We start from the raw sequence: 16,805 nt of genomic DNA on the forward strand, positions 1-16,805 counted from the left end.
GACTTATTTTCACCCAAGCAATATCTGGTATCATTTATGCCCCTCCATTTAAATACACCCTGTATATATATATTTTTTTTTTCTTAAAAAAGTGATGCCCAAGATCACCGAGAGATAACATTAAAAAAATTGTATATAAGTTTTTAAAAAAATTATTAAGACATTTTGTAAATAGGCCATTCTCTTTCAGGATCATATTTTTACCAAAATCAAGGAAATATGAATATTTGTGAATTTGAATATGGAGAAACGTGTACAAATGTGGATTCTGGAAGTTGGAGACTTAAAAATTCAACAGATGGAGAAATTAACGACTTTATTACAGATCGCAGATGGGAAGGTATTATAAAATAACGCTTAATAAAACATAAAGAAGTAAAATAATTCTTCTTAAAAAATTCAATTAATTAAAATTTCACAGTAAAAACAAAAGACTGATCAGTTATTTAGTATTTAAACATTTGTTTTAATTGTGTTATACTCTATTCTTTTGAAATAATTTTTTTTTGCTCCATTAACGAAAAATTGTTCTAAACATTAGAAAAAAAATTTGATTTAAAACTTTTCCCATCTAAGCTTAGATACTGAGCACCTTTTTATAGTAAATTAAATTTCATAAATAATTGTATTTACGTTTTTGCAGTAAATCTAATCATCTATGAGAAAAATGCAAAAAATCTTTAAAAATTTATTTTAAGATTTTTTAGCATTGAAAGCGTTCAAGTTCAACTATTAGTACAGGCATTGCAGTAGGATCACCCGCAAAAACTGACGGTAAGAATATTCCATGATAAAAAGGTGTGGATCGTGTTGGTGAATCAGATTATGGTTCGTGCCGCAAAAAAAAGTCAGCGTTAATTTTTTATAAGCAAAAAACAGGTGAAAAAACAGGTTTTATTAATTTTTAATATAGAACTTCTGCATTTAAAACAATGTAATTTCTACAAGATATCGGCGCTAAAAAGCCCTTTAATTTGAATGGTCGCACGTCAAAATCGAATAAATAGTTATTGAGTTATTGCAAAAAAAACACTAAAATAAGCCATTTGTTAATTATTTAATAGCTTTAACAATTTGCAAAATATCAATTTCTACCATTGTGTAAACTAAGCGTTTCGAAGGGATAAAATTACGGTTCAAATTTGGAAGAAAAATATTGAAAACTTTTTATGTAATAGCAATTGTTATTAAAAATGGGACTTTTTTTAAAAATAATTTCTATCGATTGGGGGTGTCGCGCAGCATTCAGCAAGGGCTCGTTCTTTTCGTGAAGTGTTCTAGTTTCATGCAGACCCGTTTACCTGATCATTTTTTCAATTTAAATTGTTTAAATATCGCTCCAAACTAATTGCTATAAATGGCTTAATTAATAAATGGAATAGCTCCCGTTGTAAACGCGATCGTTATTGTTTGGCAATATTTTCTTAAAGCTTGAATTTTTTGACGAATTTACAAAAAAAAATGAACTTGCTAAGTGCCCTGGGAGCAGAGATAGGATTTAAAAAAAAAAAAAAAAAAAATTTACCCCCATTTAAGTACAACCATTATTTTTTTATCTATTAGCAGTAGTAAATAATTAATTTGGATCAAAATTAAATTATTGTAAAATAATAATCATGGCAAATATAAGTCGATTATGCAGTAATAGTGGCTACTTTTAAAAATTAAAGAGAACGTTTGAAAATGTTGCAAAATACCCACCGATAATGGAAAGCGTATAAATTGCAGTAGTAAATAATGGTCTTTGCTTTAAATCGTGAAGGTAAAAGTTAATAATTCGACGAGCTACCCCAAATTAAAAAAAAAATGATGAAATTCTAAGCAGTAGTTGCGGAGAAAATGGAAAAAATTTCACTTGGTTTGGATTTGAAGATCCCCCCACCACCGAGCCGCGAGCTCCGGTCCATAGCCGCAATTTCATCTCGCGTTTGGCGGTGGATTCAGGGATGTTGTTTTAATGCTAGTACCATCACGATTTTTTTTAAGAAACTTCAATTCTCCCTTTAAACATTGCTGAAAACGGCACCACAAAAAGTTAATAATTAAAGGCGTGAGATTTTAAAAAAAATCCTATCTCTGCTCCCAGGGCACTTAGCAAGTTCATTTTTTTTTGTAAATTCGTCAAAAAATTCAAGCTTTAAGAAAATATTGCCAAACAATAACGATCGCGTTTACAACGGGAGCTATTCCATTTATTAATTAAGCCATTTATAGCAATTAGTTTGGAGCGATATTTAAACAATTTAAATTGAAAAAATGATCAGGTAAACGGGTCTGCATGAAACTAGAACACTTCACGAAAAGAACGAGCCCTTGCTGAATGCTGCGCGACACCCCCAATCGATAGAAATTATTTTAAAAAAAAAGTCCCATTTTTAATAACAATTGCTATTACATAAAAAGTTTTCAATATTTTTCTTCCAAATTTGAACCGTAATTTTATCCCTTCGAAACGCTTAGTTTACACAATGGTAGAAATTGATATTTTGCAAATTGTTAAAGCTATTAAATAATTAACAAATGGCTTATTTTAGTGTTTTTTTTTCAATAACTCAATAACTATTTATTCGATTTTGACGTGCGACCATTCAAATTAAAGGGCTTTTTAGCGCCGATATCTTGTAGAAATTACATTGTTTTAAATGCAGAAGTTCTATATTAAAAATTAATAAAACCTGATTTTCACCTGTTTTTTGCTTATAAAAAATTAACGCTGACTTTTTTTTTGCGGCACGAACACACTTTTTATCACGGAATATTTTTACCGTCAGTTTATGTTCATTTTGGACCATTCTGTTGCCAGAATGCTTGTACTATATGGGCACTTTCAAAGGACAAATATTCCTTTATAATTATCGCCTATGAACACTAAAATAACGTGAAATGCAGCTGAGATATAAATAGATAATTTAAAATAATTTTTATTTTCCTTTTTTTTTTAGAACTCCCAGTTTATAAAAGCAAGGATTTGAACAGACATAAAACAACCTTAGCGTTTGAAGAAGTAACTGATACCGTCATCACAAAAACTAACTTTGTAATACCTTTTTCAGTACGTCTTAACAACGAAGGACATATTTTTCTGTGTGAAGATTACGTTACTAATTCGAATTGTTACTGGATAATGCTAGGAGCCTGGAAGGGCCGAAAATCTGTCATAAGAAGATGTGGGAAGGGAGAGATACCCTATAAAGACAAAATGTACCCTACAGAACCTTGCAGTATACCCAGAGCCATCTTTGTACGTAAAATATTACTTACTTGGTCCTAAAAATAAAATTCCTAGATATTTGGGTTCAAAAAACCATCGGGTTTTCTGTGATATACATATAAAATCGGCCAGTTTTTGGTTTCTAAAATACCATACTTCTATTTGGTCCCATATCCGTTTAGTCTTGATTCATTCACAAGGTACGTGGTGTTCTTCAGTTTAGAGCATTTTCTAATGTCCAATAATTTTTTTTTTATTTATTTCCGCTCCATAACACAGGCCAACAAGGGAAACACCCAGAAAGCAGACAATCCGTCCCCGAAGGTTTTTGATACGCTGAATCCGAACCTGACCTCAGAATTGACCCATCACCCTAGATTTCCGAGATATTCTAACCTAAATGTGTAAAAACACGGTTCGTTATATTCAAGGTTATATGACATCTCGAATATTTTTTTTCTAAAAATCAATTACACCACTGAAAAGTAGAATCCTTACCCTTCAAAACCCTTCTCTCGATTTGAAAAAATATTCATTTTTCGCCAATTCTGAGGCCAGATTCGGATTCAGCGCATCAAAAACCTTCGGGGACGTATTGTCTGCTTTCTGGGTTTTTCCTTTTTTGAGATTTTGTCGGCATGTATAAATCAAGTTTATATAATTATTATATCCTTAAACGGCCTCATGTGTTTTCAGTTTTTTGAATCTACAGTCTGTTTCGCTTCTCAACTTTACACCCATATAAAATTTTACTAGGTAACACGATTTTGATTTTTTTGTAATTAACTTAATAACCCCGCAGATCAACTTCTACAACATAGTATGACGGCTTGCTGCGATTTCCATAAATATTAACAATTCATTATTAAAAACATACATAAATCATGACAACTACATTCGGACAAATCCAAATGAATGTGTTTTTTTTGGTCTTGCTTTACAAAAATTGCCAATACTCTCCAGTCGACAGAGGCCGAAAATTACTGTTGGTGACATTTCCTTGATAACTCGGAAATAACTACACAGAAATACTTTAAATGAAGAGTACAATAACAGGCTAATTTGCTGACAAAGTATTTTATCAGGAAAAAAGTTATTAACAATTTAATAGTGAAAAAAATTTTTTTCTGACTGTACGAAAAAATGCTTAGGACATGATTTTGTTCGTGAAAATAAATAAATATAAAAATAACCACAAAATGGCGGTGGTTCGATTACGAAATTTGCAATAACAAAGCCGTGAGATTGAAAAAACGGTATAAAATGTAATTTTTTTAAAGTTGCTGTAAAAATGTCAATTATAAACAAAAAGTGATAAAACTTTCGAAAACTATAGTTCAATATATATGCAATAATGACGCTAAAGTCGAAAATCAGGAGAGCAAAACTTTTTGTTCTATAAGGTTTTATACATTCATCGGCATCTGAAACTCGAAACTTTGCCAAATTTGTTTGAAGTTTTGCTGACACTTGAAATTTGGTATAAGTACACATAGTGTAAATATGCAGAAACCAAAAGAAATATGCAAAATTCAATTATCTTCATTTTTGCAGCTTTGGTAAGGTTTTATACGTCACCCTAGTTTTATACGTCACAGTTTTTTTAATTTTTGGAAAAATATATATGTATATTTATAAAATATTCCATCACGGTAGATTAACCAGCACAATTAACACACTTAATTAAAAAAATATTAATGTTCATCGATTAGATCCTAAGCTACATAACATTTTGCGCCTGTCAGCCGTAGTCGTACATTATTTAACATATCAACATAAAACAAAATCGTACGTGTGGGGTAAACCATTAACTTTTCATTTTCGAGCGCGAGCTCCGCTCTTCGGCGCTTGTATTCTGTTAGAAATATGCAACAGTAAATTTAAACAATTGTTTACTTAAAATTAAAGGTTTAACCCACACGTACGTTTTTGTTTTATGTTGATATGTTGAAGAATGTACGAGTATGGCTAACAGGCACAAAATGTTAAGTAGTTTAGGATCTAAACGATGAAAAAATATATTTTTTTAAATTGTAGGCAATTGTGCTGGCTAATCTACCATAATGGAATATTTTATAAAAATACATAAATATACGCCCAAAAATTAAAAAAACGGTGACGTATAAAACTAAGGTGACGTATAAAACCTTACCAAAACTGCAAAAATGAAGATACTTGAATTTTGCAAATTGCTTTTGGTTTCTGCATATTTACACTATGTGTGTACCAAATTTCAAGTGTCAGCAAAGCTTCGAACAAATTTGGCAAAGTTTCGAGTTTCAGATGCCGATGAATGTATAACACCTTATAGAACAAAAAGTTTTGCTCTCCTGATTTTCGGCTTTAGCGTCATTATTGTATATATATTGAACTATAGTTTTCGAAAGTTTTATCACTTTTTGTTTATAATTGACATTTTTACAGCAACTTAAAAAAATTGGCGTTTTATACCGTTTTTTCAATCTCACGGCTTTGTTATTGCAAATTTCGTAATCGGACCACCGCCATTTTGTAGCTATTTTTATTACGAACAAAATCATGTCCTAAGCATTTTTTCGTACAAAGTCATCCCGCTGAGTTATTTAAAGAAAACTACTAAAAAAATTTTTTTTCACGATTAAATTGTTAATAACTTTTTTTCCTGATAAAATACTTTGTCAGCAAATTAGCCTGTTATTGTACTCATCATTTAAAGTAGGCCTGTGTAGTTATTTCCGGGTTATCAAGGTTTGACACAGGCCGAACCTCTACCAACTGGACTATTAATAATATCGGATGTCCCAGAAATATGTGCCAAAATTTACAAGTTGCAACAAAGTTATAAGTTTACAATTAGTTAGAACAAATGTTCCAAATATCCTCCGTTATTGTTAAGGTTAACTATAGCGTTGAAAATTTTCATTTACTCTTCCTGGATTTCTGGATTGCTGGCGGTATTTTTCAATTGTTGTTGTAGTTTGTCATCCGTATTAACAAGAGTGGAATACCTTATCAGTTTTAAACGACCCCAATAATAAAATTCGCACGGCATCAAATCTGGCAATCGGGCAGGGCATGCAACTGGAAAATTTCGATCACTCTCGAACAATTCAGGCAGTGTGGCAAGAAGCACCATCTTGAAGGTGTTACATATTTCGACGAATTTGCAGCGGAACATCATCCAGCAAATCGTGTCGCATGTTACTTAAAAAGCATAAGAAAGGATGTTTATTTCGAGTAATAGTGATTATTTGGCATTTGTCGATATTAATAAACAAATTATTGTGTTTACAAAAAATTATAAAAGCATCAAGATCGTTCTGAAGTTTTAGACAATCAGTAACATCAAGAATAAGTAAAAATAGCTTAAAATCATCAGCATATCCTCACAAACTACAATAATTAAGGCATTCTTTTGTTTTATTAATATAAATTATGAACATTAAAGCCCCCAAGTGCGATCCCTGATGTACTCCTGAGGTATCATAGTGAAATTTGAGGTGAATCTGTTAACTTCAACACACTGTGATCTGTCGGTCAAATAAGACTCCATCCAGTTCAGCAAGGTGCAGACCGCATCAACCTGAACTTGATTGTCCAAATGGATTAGTATAAATTCTGAAAATACCATGATTTTAGTTTTAACAGGTCTATTTTTAAAAAATCCATGTTGCTCAGTCATAATTTGAATTTTAACCAGTGAATAAACGTGATCATAGATAAAAGTTTCGAAAAGTTTCGCAAAAACATAAAATTTGCTTATAGGTCTATAATTATTTATAAAACTACGTTGTTCATGTTTAAAGATAGGTATGAGGGTTGCTTTCGCTGTAAAGCAAGAATAAAACGCTCTCTCAACGGTAATAATAAAGTATTTTATTGAAAACTAAGTTGTATAGAAAAAGACGTGTTGATGCGGTGAGTGTTTGTTGAAGAGTCCCTTGTGTGGAGTCGGTCGTAGGTATATGAGTAAGCATCTGGTCGTCGGCACCAGTCCGCCGTAGACCCTTCCTGGAACGCTGGTGCGTCCGGCGGCATCCTGCTGGCGCTCTTGACGTAATGCTTAAAAATGGGTCACTTGCGAACATGTGTACCCACAGGTATAATACAGGCCCCTTTCCATTTAGTAGGAAAACATCCTGTAGGAAGTGATAAAGGAATGTTAAAGGGGATGCCAAGGTCAACCAACAATTGCGAAAACCGGTGGTATATTGTCCCAACCCCCACTTTTATTAGGATTTAAATCCTTTAAACCATGTCTAACATCGTCTTCATATGATTTAATATTACAAAGAACAGAAGGGTAATTGGACTCAGTAGAGGACGTGTTAACTCTAGCCTTCTTTTGGATAAAAACACTGGAAAAATATTTAGAAATCGGCTCACATATCTGATGTATTTGTAATGGTCACGTTATTTAATGTCATTACATATGGAAAATTGTTGTTATTTTTAATATTAACAAACCGCCAAAATTTCTTTACATTAAGACTCAAATTATTTTCAACGTGAGAAATATAATTACGATAGTCAGTCTTTATTAAAGTGTTAGATCGTTTACCAAGCAAATTTTTGATAGTCGAACAGTCTACCATATGTTTTCCATGTTTTAAGACATTTATTTTCTTCTCTAATCACTCTTCTAGTGGCAGGGGAGGAATATATAGGAAAATTTCTCCTTAAATTTATAGAACAATATTGACTTTTATGGTAACTATAATAAATTAAAATTATATTAATGATACTGAGCATGCCTATTAAATATAATTTCATGTAATAAACAAACTGACACAGCAAAGCACCAAGAAAAACAATAAAAAATACTTGGTAAAACTAGAAAGTGCCAAGATTAAACAAAAGAAGAGAAAATACGCTAATGATGACAGCGATGATAAATGTATCAACAAGGTCTTATGCACCTGCGTATGAGGCTATTCTTCCCGAGCATGTGCATTAGGAATAATACGGTCAATGTTAAATTTTTACTTCAGAATATTCTTTTATATCGTTTTTTGTAAGTTTTAAGCTTAAGTTGTAAGTGTATCTATTTTATGAAACACGTATTGGATGTTCTTAAATCCTTCTAAATCCTTGTAAAAGGTAAAAGGTAAAAACCCTTAGTAAGTGGACTAATAATTTAGTTTTTGTATAAATATTGTGTGACATATAAATCGGATTAATGGCCTATCTGTTAAATAAAAACGGTGATAATTTCGTCCATTAAATTGTTCTCAAAAATCCAAACATCTATTTTTCTCTTTTTCATGAACCCTCATTTTCTCCCTATTTATGTATGTACAAGTAATTCTTATTAATATTGTTTTATAGAATCATGGACATGATATAATAAGCGATAAATTTTGGACACACTTCAAAATAATAATGAAAAATAATACAATTGCTGTAAGAAGAGGCAATGAGGATATGCAGTTACTAGAATTTAAAGATGATAAACCTTTTTCACCAAGACGAATATTTGTTCATAGCAAAAGTAATATTGGGCTCTGGAAATTTCACACGTGTAAGTATAATTTCTGTTCCTATAAATTCTAATGTCTGTTTTATTGTATTTCTGTTATCGTTTTATTTCGTATACACATCATACTTCTGCTACTTTCAAATTTTTGTAAAAGAGAAATCCAAAATTTACAATTTGTCAATTAGTTATACATATAAAATAATTTATGTGCATTGATATCATGAGTAACTTTATAGTTCACAGTACAGGCCCCCCCTGGAAAGTTGATTACCAGATACTTTATAACTCCTGAGGTGCATCCTTTTGACGAGTCTACCACATTTTTCCTCTACGACTTTTCTCGATTCCTCCGCGTTTCCACTCGGAAAAGTCCAAAAACATGGCAATTTCCCGGGGTCTTGAAAACTCAAGACCACATCTTTTATTTTTAGCTTAAGTAACTAGAAATTTTGTTGCAAATGCCGATTTAAATTTGTCCGACAGAAATTCCTCCGACATTGACGTGTCTACCGGTCGAAACATGCCAAAATAACAGGGTATTGAAAATCAATTACCACATAGGTAATTTTTAGTAAAATTAATTGTAAATAATTAATTCAGTCAAAAAGTATTGTTGTCCGACAAATTTCAAGCCGCGTTTTTTCAGTCCGACAGCTGGAAATCGGAATTTTCACGGGGTATGAAAAATCGATTACCACATGTCGGACAAAAATAACACACGATAGAAAAGTGTTTTTTATAAGCAAAAATTGTAATGTCCGACAAAAATATATCCGCAAATCGTCAGTCCGACAAAAAATGATGAAAAAAATTTCGTAAAAAATGTGCACATGTATTTATAATTTCTAATAAGGTATTTTCATGTATTAAGCAAAATTCCATATAAATATACAATACAGGGTGTTTCAGAAAGACCTCCCGTAAATACAGGGGGTGAGGACGACAAAAAATAAGAATTTTTTGTCATATGAACTATATGTCTATCTCCTCTTCTCAAAGCTCAAGCTTACTTTGAGAAAAGTCACTTATTTTATAGTGTAATATTGTAAGAGTTTAATTAAAAGCCTTTTTTCTCGAAAATCGTCCACATTAGGAAGTTCTAACAAGAGTACATTATTTTTAGAAAATAAAATTGTACAATAGAAATTAGAGCCCGACTGGTAAAAAACCTAACCTTAAAAAAAATATAACTTAAATTGTAATAAGAATGTAGCATAACTAGCGCTTTCTATGAAATATACAAAAAATAATTAGACTAGCGTATTTGGCACCCTTAAAAACCTCGGACTACCAAATTTCATAAAAATATTTGGCACTATTTGGAAATTTTCATTTTAATGTTATTTAAAAATTTTTATTTTGTCTCTGTATCTCGAAAACAAGAGGAGATAGACATAGAGTTCATAAGACAAAAAATTCTCTTTTTTGTCATACTATCACCCCATTTATTTACGGGAGGTCTTTCTGAAACAACCTGTATATATTTTTCGTAATTGTAAATCTCTATATGCTCAATTTAGCCAAATAAATATCGAGAAAAAAATTAAACGATTTCAAAAAAGTATGTATGGTGTAAAAAAATTATGCACAAAAGTTTTGAGATTTTCTTTTAGAAAAACAGGAAAATTTTTGTAAAGAAAAATAACAAACGCGAATGAAAACTTGAAAGAGAAAAAAGGATTTTTATATCAAGTATAATATTAATTTATTTAGAAATAATGCATTATGCACTAAGATCGTATTAATCGCCTCAAAAATAACTTCATTTGTTTATAACTTTTAAATTTTTAAGCATAAAATAAGCAATATTATAATTATTTATTTGAAACAAATAATAATTTACATAATAATAATTAATAACCATTTATAAATATGAAATTTTTGGAGTGAAAAAATTAAATTTCATCACGTTTATTGATTTATTGATTTTTTAATAATTTGCGGACATTAAATCGTCGGACACTTATATCACTATTTTGTACAGTAAATTTAAAAGTGGAAAAAATGAAAATTAGATATGTGGTAATCGATTTTTCATACCCCGTGAAAATTCCGATTTCCAGCTGTCGGACTGAAAAAACGCGGCTTGAAATTTGTCGGACAACAATACTTTTTGAGTGAATTAATTATTTACAATTAATTTTACTAAAAATTACCTATGTGGTAATTGATTTTTAATACCCTGTTATTTTTGCATATTTCGACCGGTAGACACGTCAATGTCGGAGGAATTTCTGTCGGACAAATTTAAATCGGCATTTGCAACAAAATTTCCAGTTACTTAAGCTAAAAATAGAAGATGTGGTCTTGAGTTCTCAAGACCCCGGGAAATTGGCATGTTTTTGGACTTTTCCGATTGGAAAAGCGGAGGAATCGAGAAAAGTCGCAGAGGAAAAATGTGGTAGACTCGTCAAAAGGATGCGCCTCAGGAGTTATAAAGTATGTGGTAATCAACTTTCCAGAGGGGGGCCTGTACTGTGGACTATTAGACGTCAAATTAATGAAACATCAAAATTTCTGTATACACCTTAACATATATTTACTGACTTTGGAACACGGTTTTGAAAAAAAAAAAACGTTGTTTGGTACTTAATAACGAAATGCTTTTGCATTCTAAACACCGAAGAAACACTTCGCTATTAGAAAAATACTAGGTATTAAGAAAAGAAATATACAGGGTGTCCCGGTACTTGATACAAAAAAGTCAAGTATCTACAAATAGATGACATCAAAATAATGTCAGTTCTTCATATATTTTTTTTTCATACGGGCCTTCGTTAACAAGTTACGGGCCATCAAAAGTGAAAATTAAAAAGTTATTTTTATTTACAGTATCTAAACTATTATCTTCAGCATGATGCAAATTTAGTGAGCGATAACACATGCGTACAGCTTGTTTTTGATGTTGTATCAATATATCAAAAATAAGTTCCCTGAAGAAAGAGCTAACGATAATACTCTCTTAGTTAACAGTTTAGCAAATAATAATATTTGTGATATTATGTCACAGGGCACATCGACCGCCATCTCCACCATTTTTTGTTTTTAATTTTTAATTGGACCTAACGTTGTTAGAACCAAACCGTACATATATTTAAAATAAGAGCCTAGAAAATCTTCCTGTTAATGGAGTCAAGATAGATTTTGACTTCGCGAAAATTACGGGAAGAGAACTTTTTATTTTTCGCTTTGTAAAGTTGTCAGAAACAACATATAAACAGTTACCAACTGTAGAGTGTACGCTAAATTATTTATTTAACAAATTAGTTGCAAAATTACAGTTTTTGCAAAATATATAAAAAAAATATAATTAAAAAAAAATTAACTGCGCCATTCGAAAGAACAGGAAAATTTACATAAAAAATGTTAATAAAGTTTTTCTTTAAACTGCGAATTGAGGGCTGTAGAATTTTTTTCTAACGTACGAAAAATGTGACGGGCGGACCCCAAGTATAGCTCTCGAAGTGCGCGTGGCCCCGAGCGCGCTACACTAAATTTGTTATAACTTTTGATCTAATTGATCAAATCGACCTCACAAAAATTTAAATGAAAGAAGAGTCATCCGGCTATCAAAATTTTATGTCTTTAAACTTGAGAAAAAAAATATATAGTACGTATACAAAGTTACGTCATTCTATAATTTTGTACAATAATAATAAAATAGCTGTCATTCTTTTAATTTTTAAAATAAATATCTGCAACTTTCACAGCGCTCTTCAAATGACGATTGAAACAGTGAGCGATATGGAAAAATCTTAAAAATTTAATTTGAAAAATATTGAGCTCAACATATTCAATAATTTTTAAAAATCACAAATTTGACTTTTTAGGCCATAATTTATAGATCAAAAACTATAGTTGTAAATGTGATATTGAAACTTTATGAGAGCACTTTTTAAAGCTTAAAATCTCTACTTTAAGATGGTGCATTTTATTTTTCTTAAAAAATTGAAATAATGGTTGAAAAAACAAAAAATTAAAATATTTCATGAAAAATCAGTGAAATTTATTGTTAAATAAAGTTTAATAATATACAACATTTTTTTTTGTTTAATAAACCATCAAATAATTAAGTTAAGACCTTAAAGAAAGTAAATCCAGCGAAAAATATTTTTTTTATTTATAGTAATAAGTGGAAAATTGTTATAACAGCAAAAAAATAACGTTTTTTGATAAATTGATTTAATATTCATTTTTAAAACATATATTCTGTATCTGAAATTGTGAATATAAGTTCTCTTATTGATATAGACATAGATATGAGTCTAATATATATTGTATAGGTATTTACACTTTATACATACACATAAGTAGCTGTATTAATAAATGTAAAATAAACTGTATATTATGAATTTATGTATTGTTGGTTGTCTATTTTTCTTTATTAATACAATTAAAGTTTTGTTTTATTTTAAGTTTTATAATAAGTAAATAAAAAATCTTAAATTTTCAACTTTGACTTTACTTACTTTAATTTCTCACTGGGGCCAAACTCCTCATCTCAGATAGCAAGTTCACACATACATATTGTAATTTTTTTTTTTTTATTTATATATGACAAATCAAACTTTTTTATTTTGATAGTTGATTAGGTATTTATTATTTAGAAACGTCACTATTTATTTATTCTGATTACTAATCTTTAAACTTGTTATAATTGTTACTAGTTTTATTTATTAATTCAAAACTTATCGTTTGTTCTACAAGAATGGAAAAATATTCGTACTAATGAAATTTTTAAACTATGCAAAACTTTTATTCAATGCAAATTTAATTTATGTTTGTTTGACAATTAAAATTTCTGACATATGGAAATATCTGACAGATTATATAATTTATTTCTAAAATGACAGTTAAACAAATTTATATTTTTACAACTTTTCTACTAACCTAATCTTATCTATATCTCCACTTTTTCGACTATCCAAATCTGCCTAATCCCAAATGATGCTCTGCTTCGTTATAAATTATATCATCCTGCCTATATATAGTACTCTTCCAATTTACTTTTCTCTTAACGGCATAATCTTAATTTTTCCTCTTCCACTCTTACTATTCTTAAATTTTATTTTGAGCAAACCTCTTCAGCTTTCCTTTTATGGATACTGTTAAAATGCTTCTTTCTGTTATATATAATTGTCTTCTAATTAATTCTTCTATAATATTTTATATCTTTAAGTTTTTCTTCAAACTCTCCTCTCAAATTTTTTCTTTTGACAACCGTCCTTTCTCTTTTCTTTTTTTTTCATAGAACACTTTTTTTTTGTCATCACCCTTCTAACTTTTCTAAGTTTTCACAAAGTCGTATTTCTATAACTACATAAATCTAAATCTAACACTACAGTTTTCCTCTATCACTCTTCTTCTTCAGTCTTATTTTAAAATTGTTCCTTTTCACTTTCTTAAGTCTATTTCCTAACATTATGTCTATCCACTATTTCTATAAATTCGTTTCAAATCATAATTCCATAAATGTCAACTCATATATTATTATATCTAATAAAATTTTCTTTTCTAGATTCGTCCTCAATACTTTAAGTTAATAAATAAAATTAATCCCTACTATTGACTATATCTGTCTCTATAAATAATTTAATTTCTTCTTTAACTAAATTTATAATCAACCATCAAAATTCTTATTATCTTTATACTACATCCTAACTACATTCCAAAATGTCGGTTTTTCGAAATTTCTCTTATATAACCTAAGTTGCAAATACATTTTTTAGATACACTGTTACCCCCTGCACAAGTTTTGTTTGAACTTTTTTTTGTTATTACCATAGCAACGTCAGAAGTGCCAGCAGAAAAAAAAATATTTTCTCAAGCTGGGGAAAAATAGCACAGAGCGAAAAGTTTACTCGCCGAAAAGTTATGAGACAGAAATTCCATCTTGCAAAGAACGAATACTATTTATTCATGCTTACGGGTCCTGCTTTTTTGGAAAAAGTAAAGTAAATTTTGCCAAGATGTGCGAGTCAAAGAAATATTTACAAGAAGCGATTGATGTTTTTTTAACACCAGATCAAGATGCAGATGCTTTATTTGAGGCAGGTGTTAAGTGCTTAATAGCTCTTGTACGACTCTACAACTAAGGTGAATACGCTTAATGAATTTCGCTACAAATGTTTTGCTAAAGAAACAATTAAGTCAATAAAAATGAATTTAGCTGCACTTCCACCATCAGAAGATGCAGCTAAATTACATTTTTTAAAAGTTTATTACCAAGTCCATACTTGGCTTGGTAATAAATTACAAGAAGAACATTGGGACTGGAAACGTGATCGGTTAGGTATGACTCCAATTATCATGACACAAAATCCAGCGCCCAATGAACTGCTAAAAATGATTTTTTGTGGGTGCAAATCTGGCTGTGGCAACAATTACGGCTGCAGGAAAGTAGGGTTGATTTGCACCGCAACATGTTCTTCCTGTGCTGGCATTGATTGCCTTAATTGCCCAGTTATTTTTGAAAAAGAGCAAGAACTCGATGAGTGTTAAAAATTATTTATTTAGTAATAAATTTGTTTTTTAAAAAATAAAACATATTTTCAATAAAACCTCTTTAGCCATAATAGCCATAACTGTTAAATAAATAAATTGTTTAAAATAGTCGGCCATATTGGATCAGCCATTTTGAATTTTCATTTTTGGACATCATATTCTTGTTTAGCGACGTCAAAGACCCTATATTACAAATATAAGCGAGTTTGATTTAAAATCAATAATTGTTAAATAAATTGTTTTATATAGTCAGCCATATTGGATCAGCCATTTTAAATTTTTATTTTCCGACATCATATTCTTGTTTAGCGACCTCAAAAACCCCTATATTACAAATATAAGCAAGTTTGATTTAAAATCGATAATTGTTTAAAATAGTCGGCCATATTGGATCAGCCATTTTGAACTTTCAATTTCCGACTTCATATTCTTCTTCAGCGACATCGAAAACCCCTATATTTTCACTTTGAAAGAATTTGATTTAAAATTCATTGAATTATTTTAAATGTTCTTAAACAAATGATTTATTATTGTTTAAACAATTAATAAATAACTTTTTTCTAATACTTATCTCCAAGTAATTTGAAGTTTTATGAAAATCCATGCTTCCCATAATTATTTCGAAATAATGCATAATTTTAAGCTATCTTGACTCCACTATGTCTGCTAATATAATTTTCACTAACAAAATTTGACAAATACATTTTACACAAAATAGAAAAACAAAACAATAAGTTAAATAAATTTAAAAAATAATTTAAAACAAAAAACTATCAAAATACATTTTCAATATGGGCACCTTCCACCTCCACACACTTCCTAAGTCTACGAATGTTATTTGTTTGTACACGAAAAAGCATTTCTGGTGTATGTCTAATATTATCACAATGGAAATTAATTCTTTGTAGCAATTCATCCCTTGTCTGCACTGGGGTTGCGTACACTAAACTTTTTAGGTATCCTCACAGGAAGAAGTCCATCGGGTTAAAGTCTGGAGAATGTGGTGGTCATAAAATTCTTCCAATCCATTTATTATTAATCTCGATGGATAAATAATTTCGTACATAAATATTGAAATGGGGAGGAGCCCCATTGTGTCTAATGGAACATCGTCTAATAGTGGTAAAAACTCCAAATATTAATAATAATAATAATAATAATAATAATAATAATAACCTAAAATATTACAAACTAAAATCAAATTATATGTACACAAAGTTAGTTACATAAAAGTTACAAAAAGAGTTGCTGAACTCAATGATTGAGGAAATAACTATTGTTTTGTTATTTCCTCAACCATTTCTTCAAATTGGTTCACCATTCCCCTTATCCGCTTCACTGAAGCGGTATTGGAACGTTTTCTTCGTTCCAGAGTGAATTCCCGTTCGTCGAGAAGCCGCAATTGCTCCCTGAGCGCCTCCCTCTGTTCACGAAGAAATCGTTCCTCGCCCTTCAGTGCCACGGTGAGCTCTTCCTCTCTCCGTAACTTTTTTTTCAATTGTGCCATTTCCCTGGCCTTGCGTTGAGCCCATTCGGCCCTCTGTTGAGCTTCTTCCTCCCTCTGTCGTCTCTCTTCCGCCAAGGAAGCCACCCATTCATCCTCGGCAATGGAATTAGTTGCCGGAGTTGACG

General features: G+C 30.5%; 1 protein-coding gene across 2 annotated transcripts in view; it reads left to right on the top strand.

Moving 5' to 3' along the window:
* Positions 1 to 203: 203 nt before the first annotated feature.
* Positions 204 to 16,805, top strand: part of LOC108914537 — a 55,653-nt gene continuing 39,051 nt past the window's right edge. For both annotated transcript variants that reach the window (XM_018720364.1, XM_018720373.1), the window contains exons 1-3: positions 204 to 340; positions 2,943 to 3,241; positions 8,519 to 8,711. In XM_018720364.1, the coding sequence (XP_018575880.1) occupies positions 220 to 340; positions 2,943 to 3,241; positions 8,519 to 8,711 (613 nt within the window). In that variant the 5' untranslated portion in view covers positions 204 to 219. The remainder of the gene's footprint in view (positions 341 to 2,942; positions 3,242 to 8,518; positions 8,712 to 16,805) is intronic.

This window comes from Anoplophora glabripennis, unplaced genomic scaffold, assembly GCF_000390285.2.
Source record: "Anoplophora glabripennis isolate ALB-LARVAE unplaced genomic scaffold, Agla_2.0 scaffold50, whole genome shotgun sequence".
NCBI classification, from domain to species: domain Eukaryota; kingdom Metazoa; phylum Arthropoda; class Insecta; order Coleoptera; family Cerambycidae; genus Anoplophora; species Anoplophora glabripennis.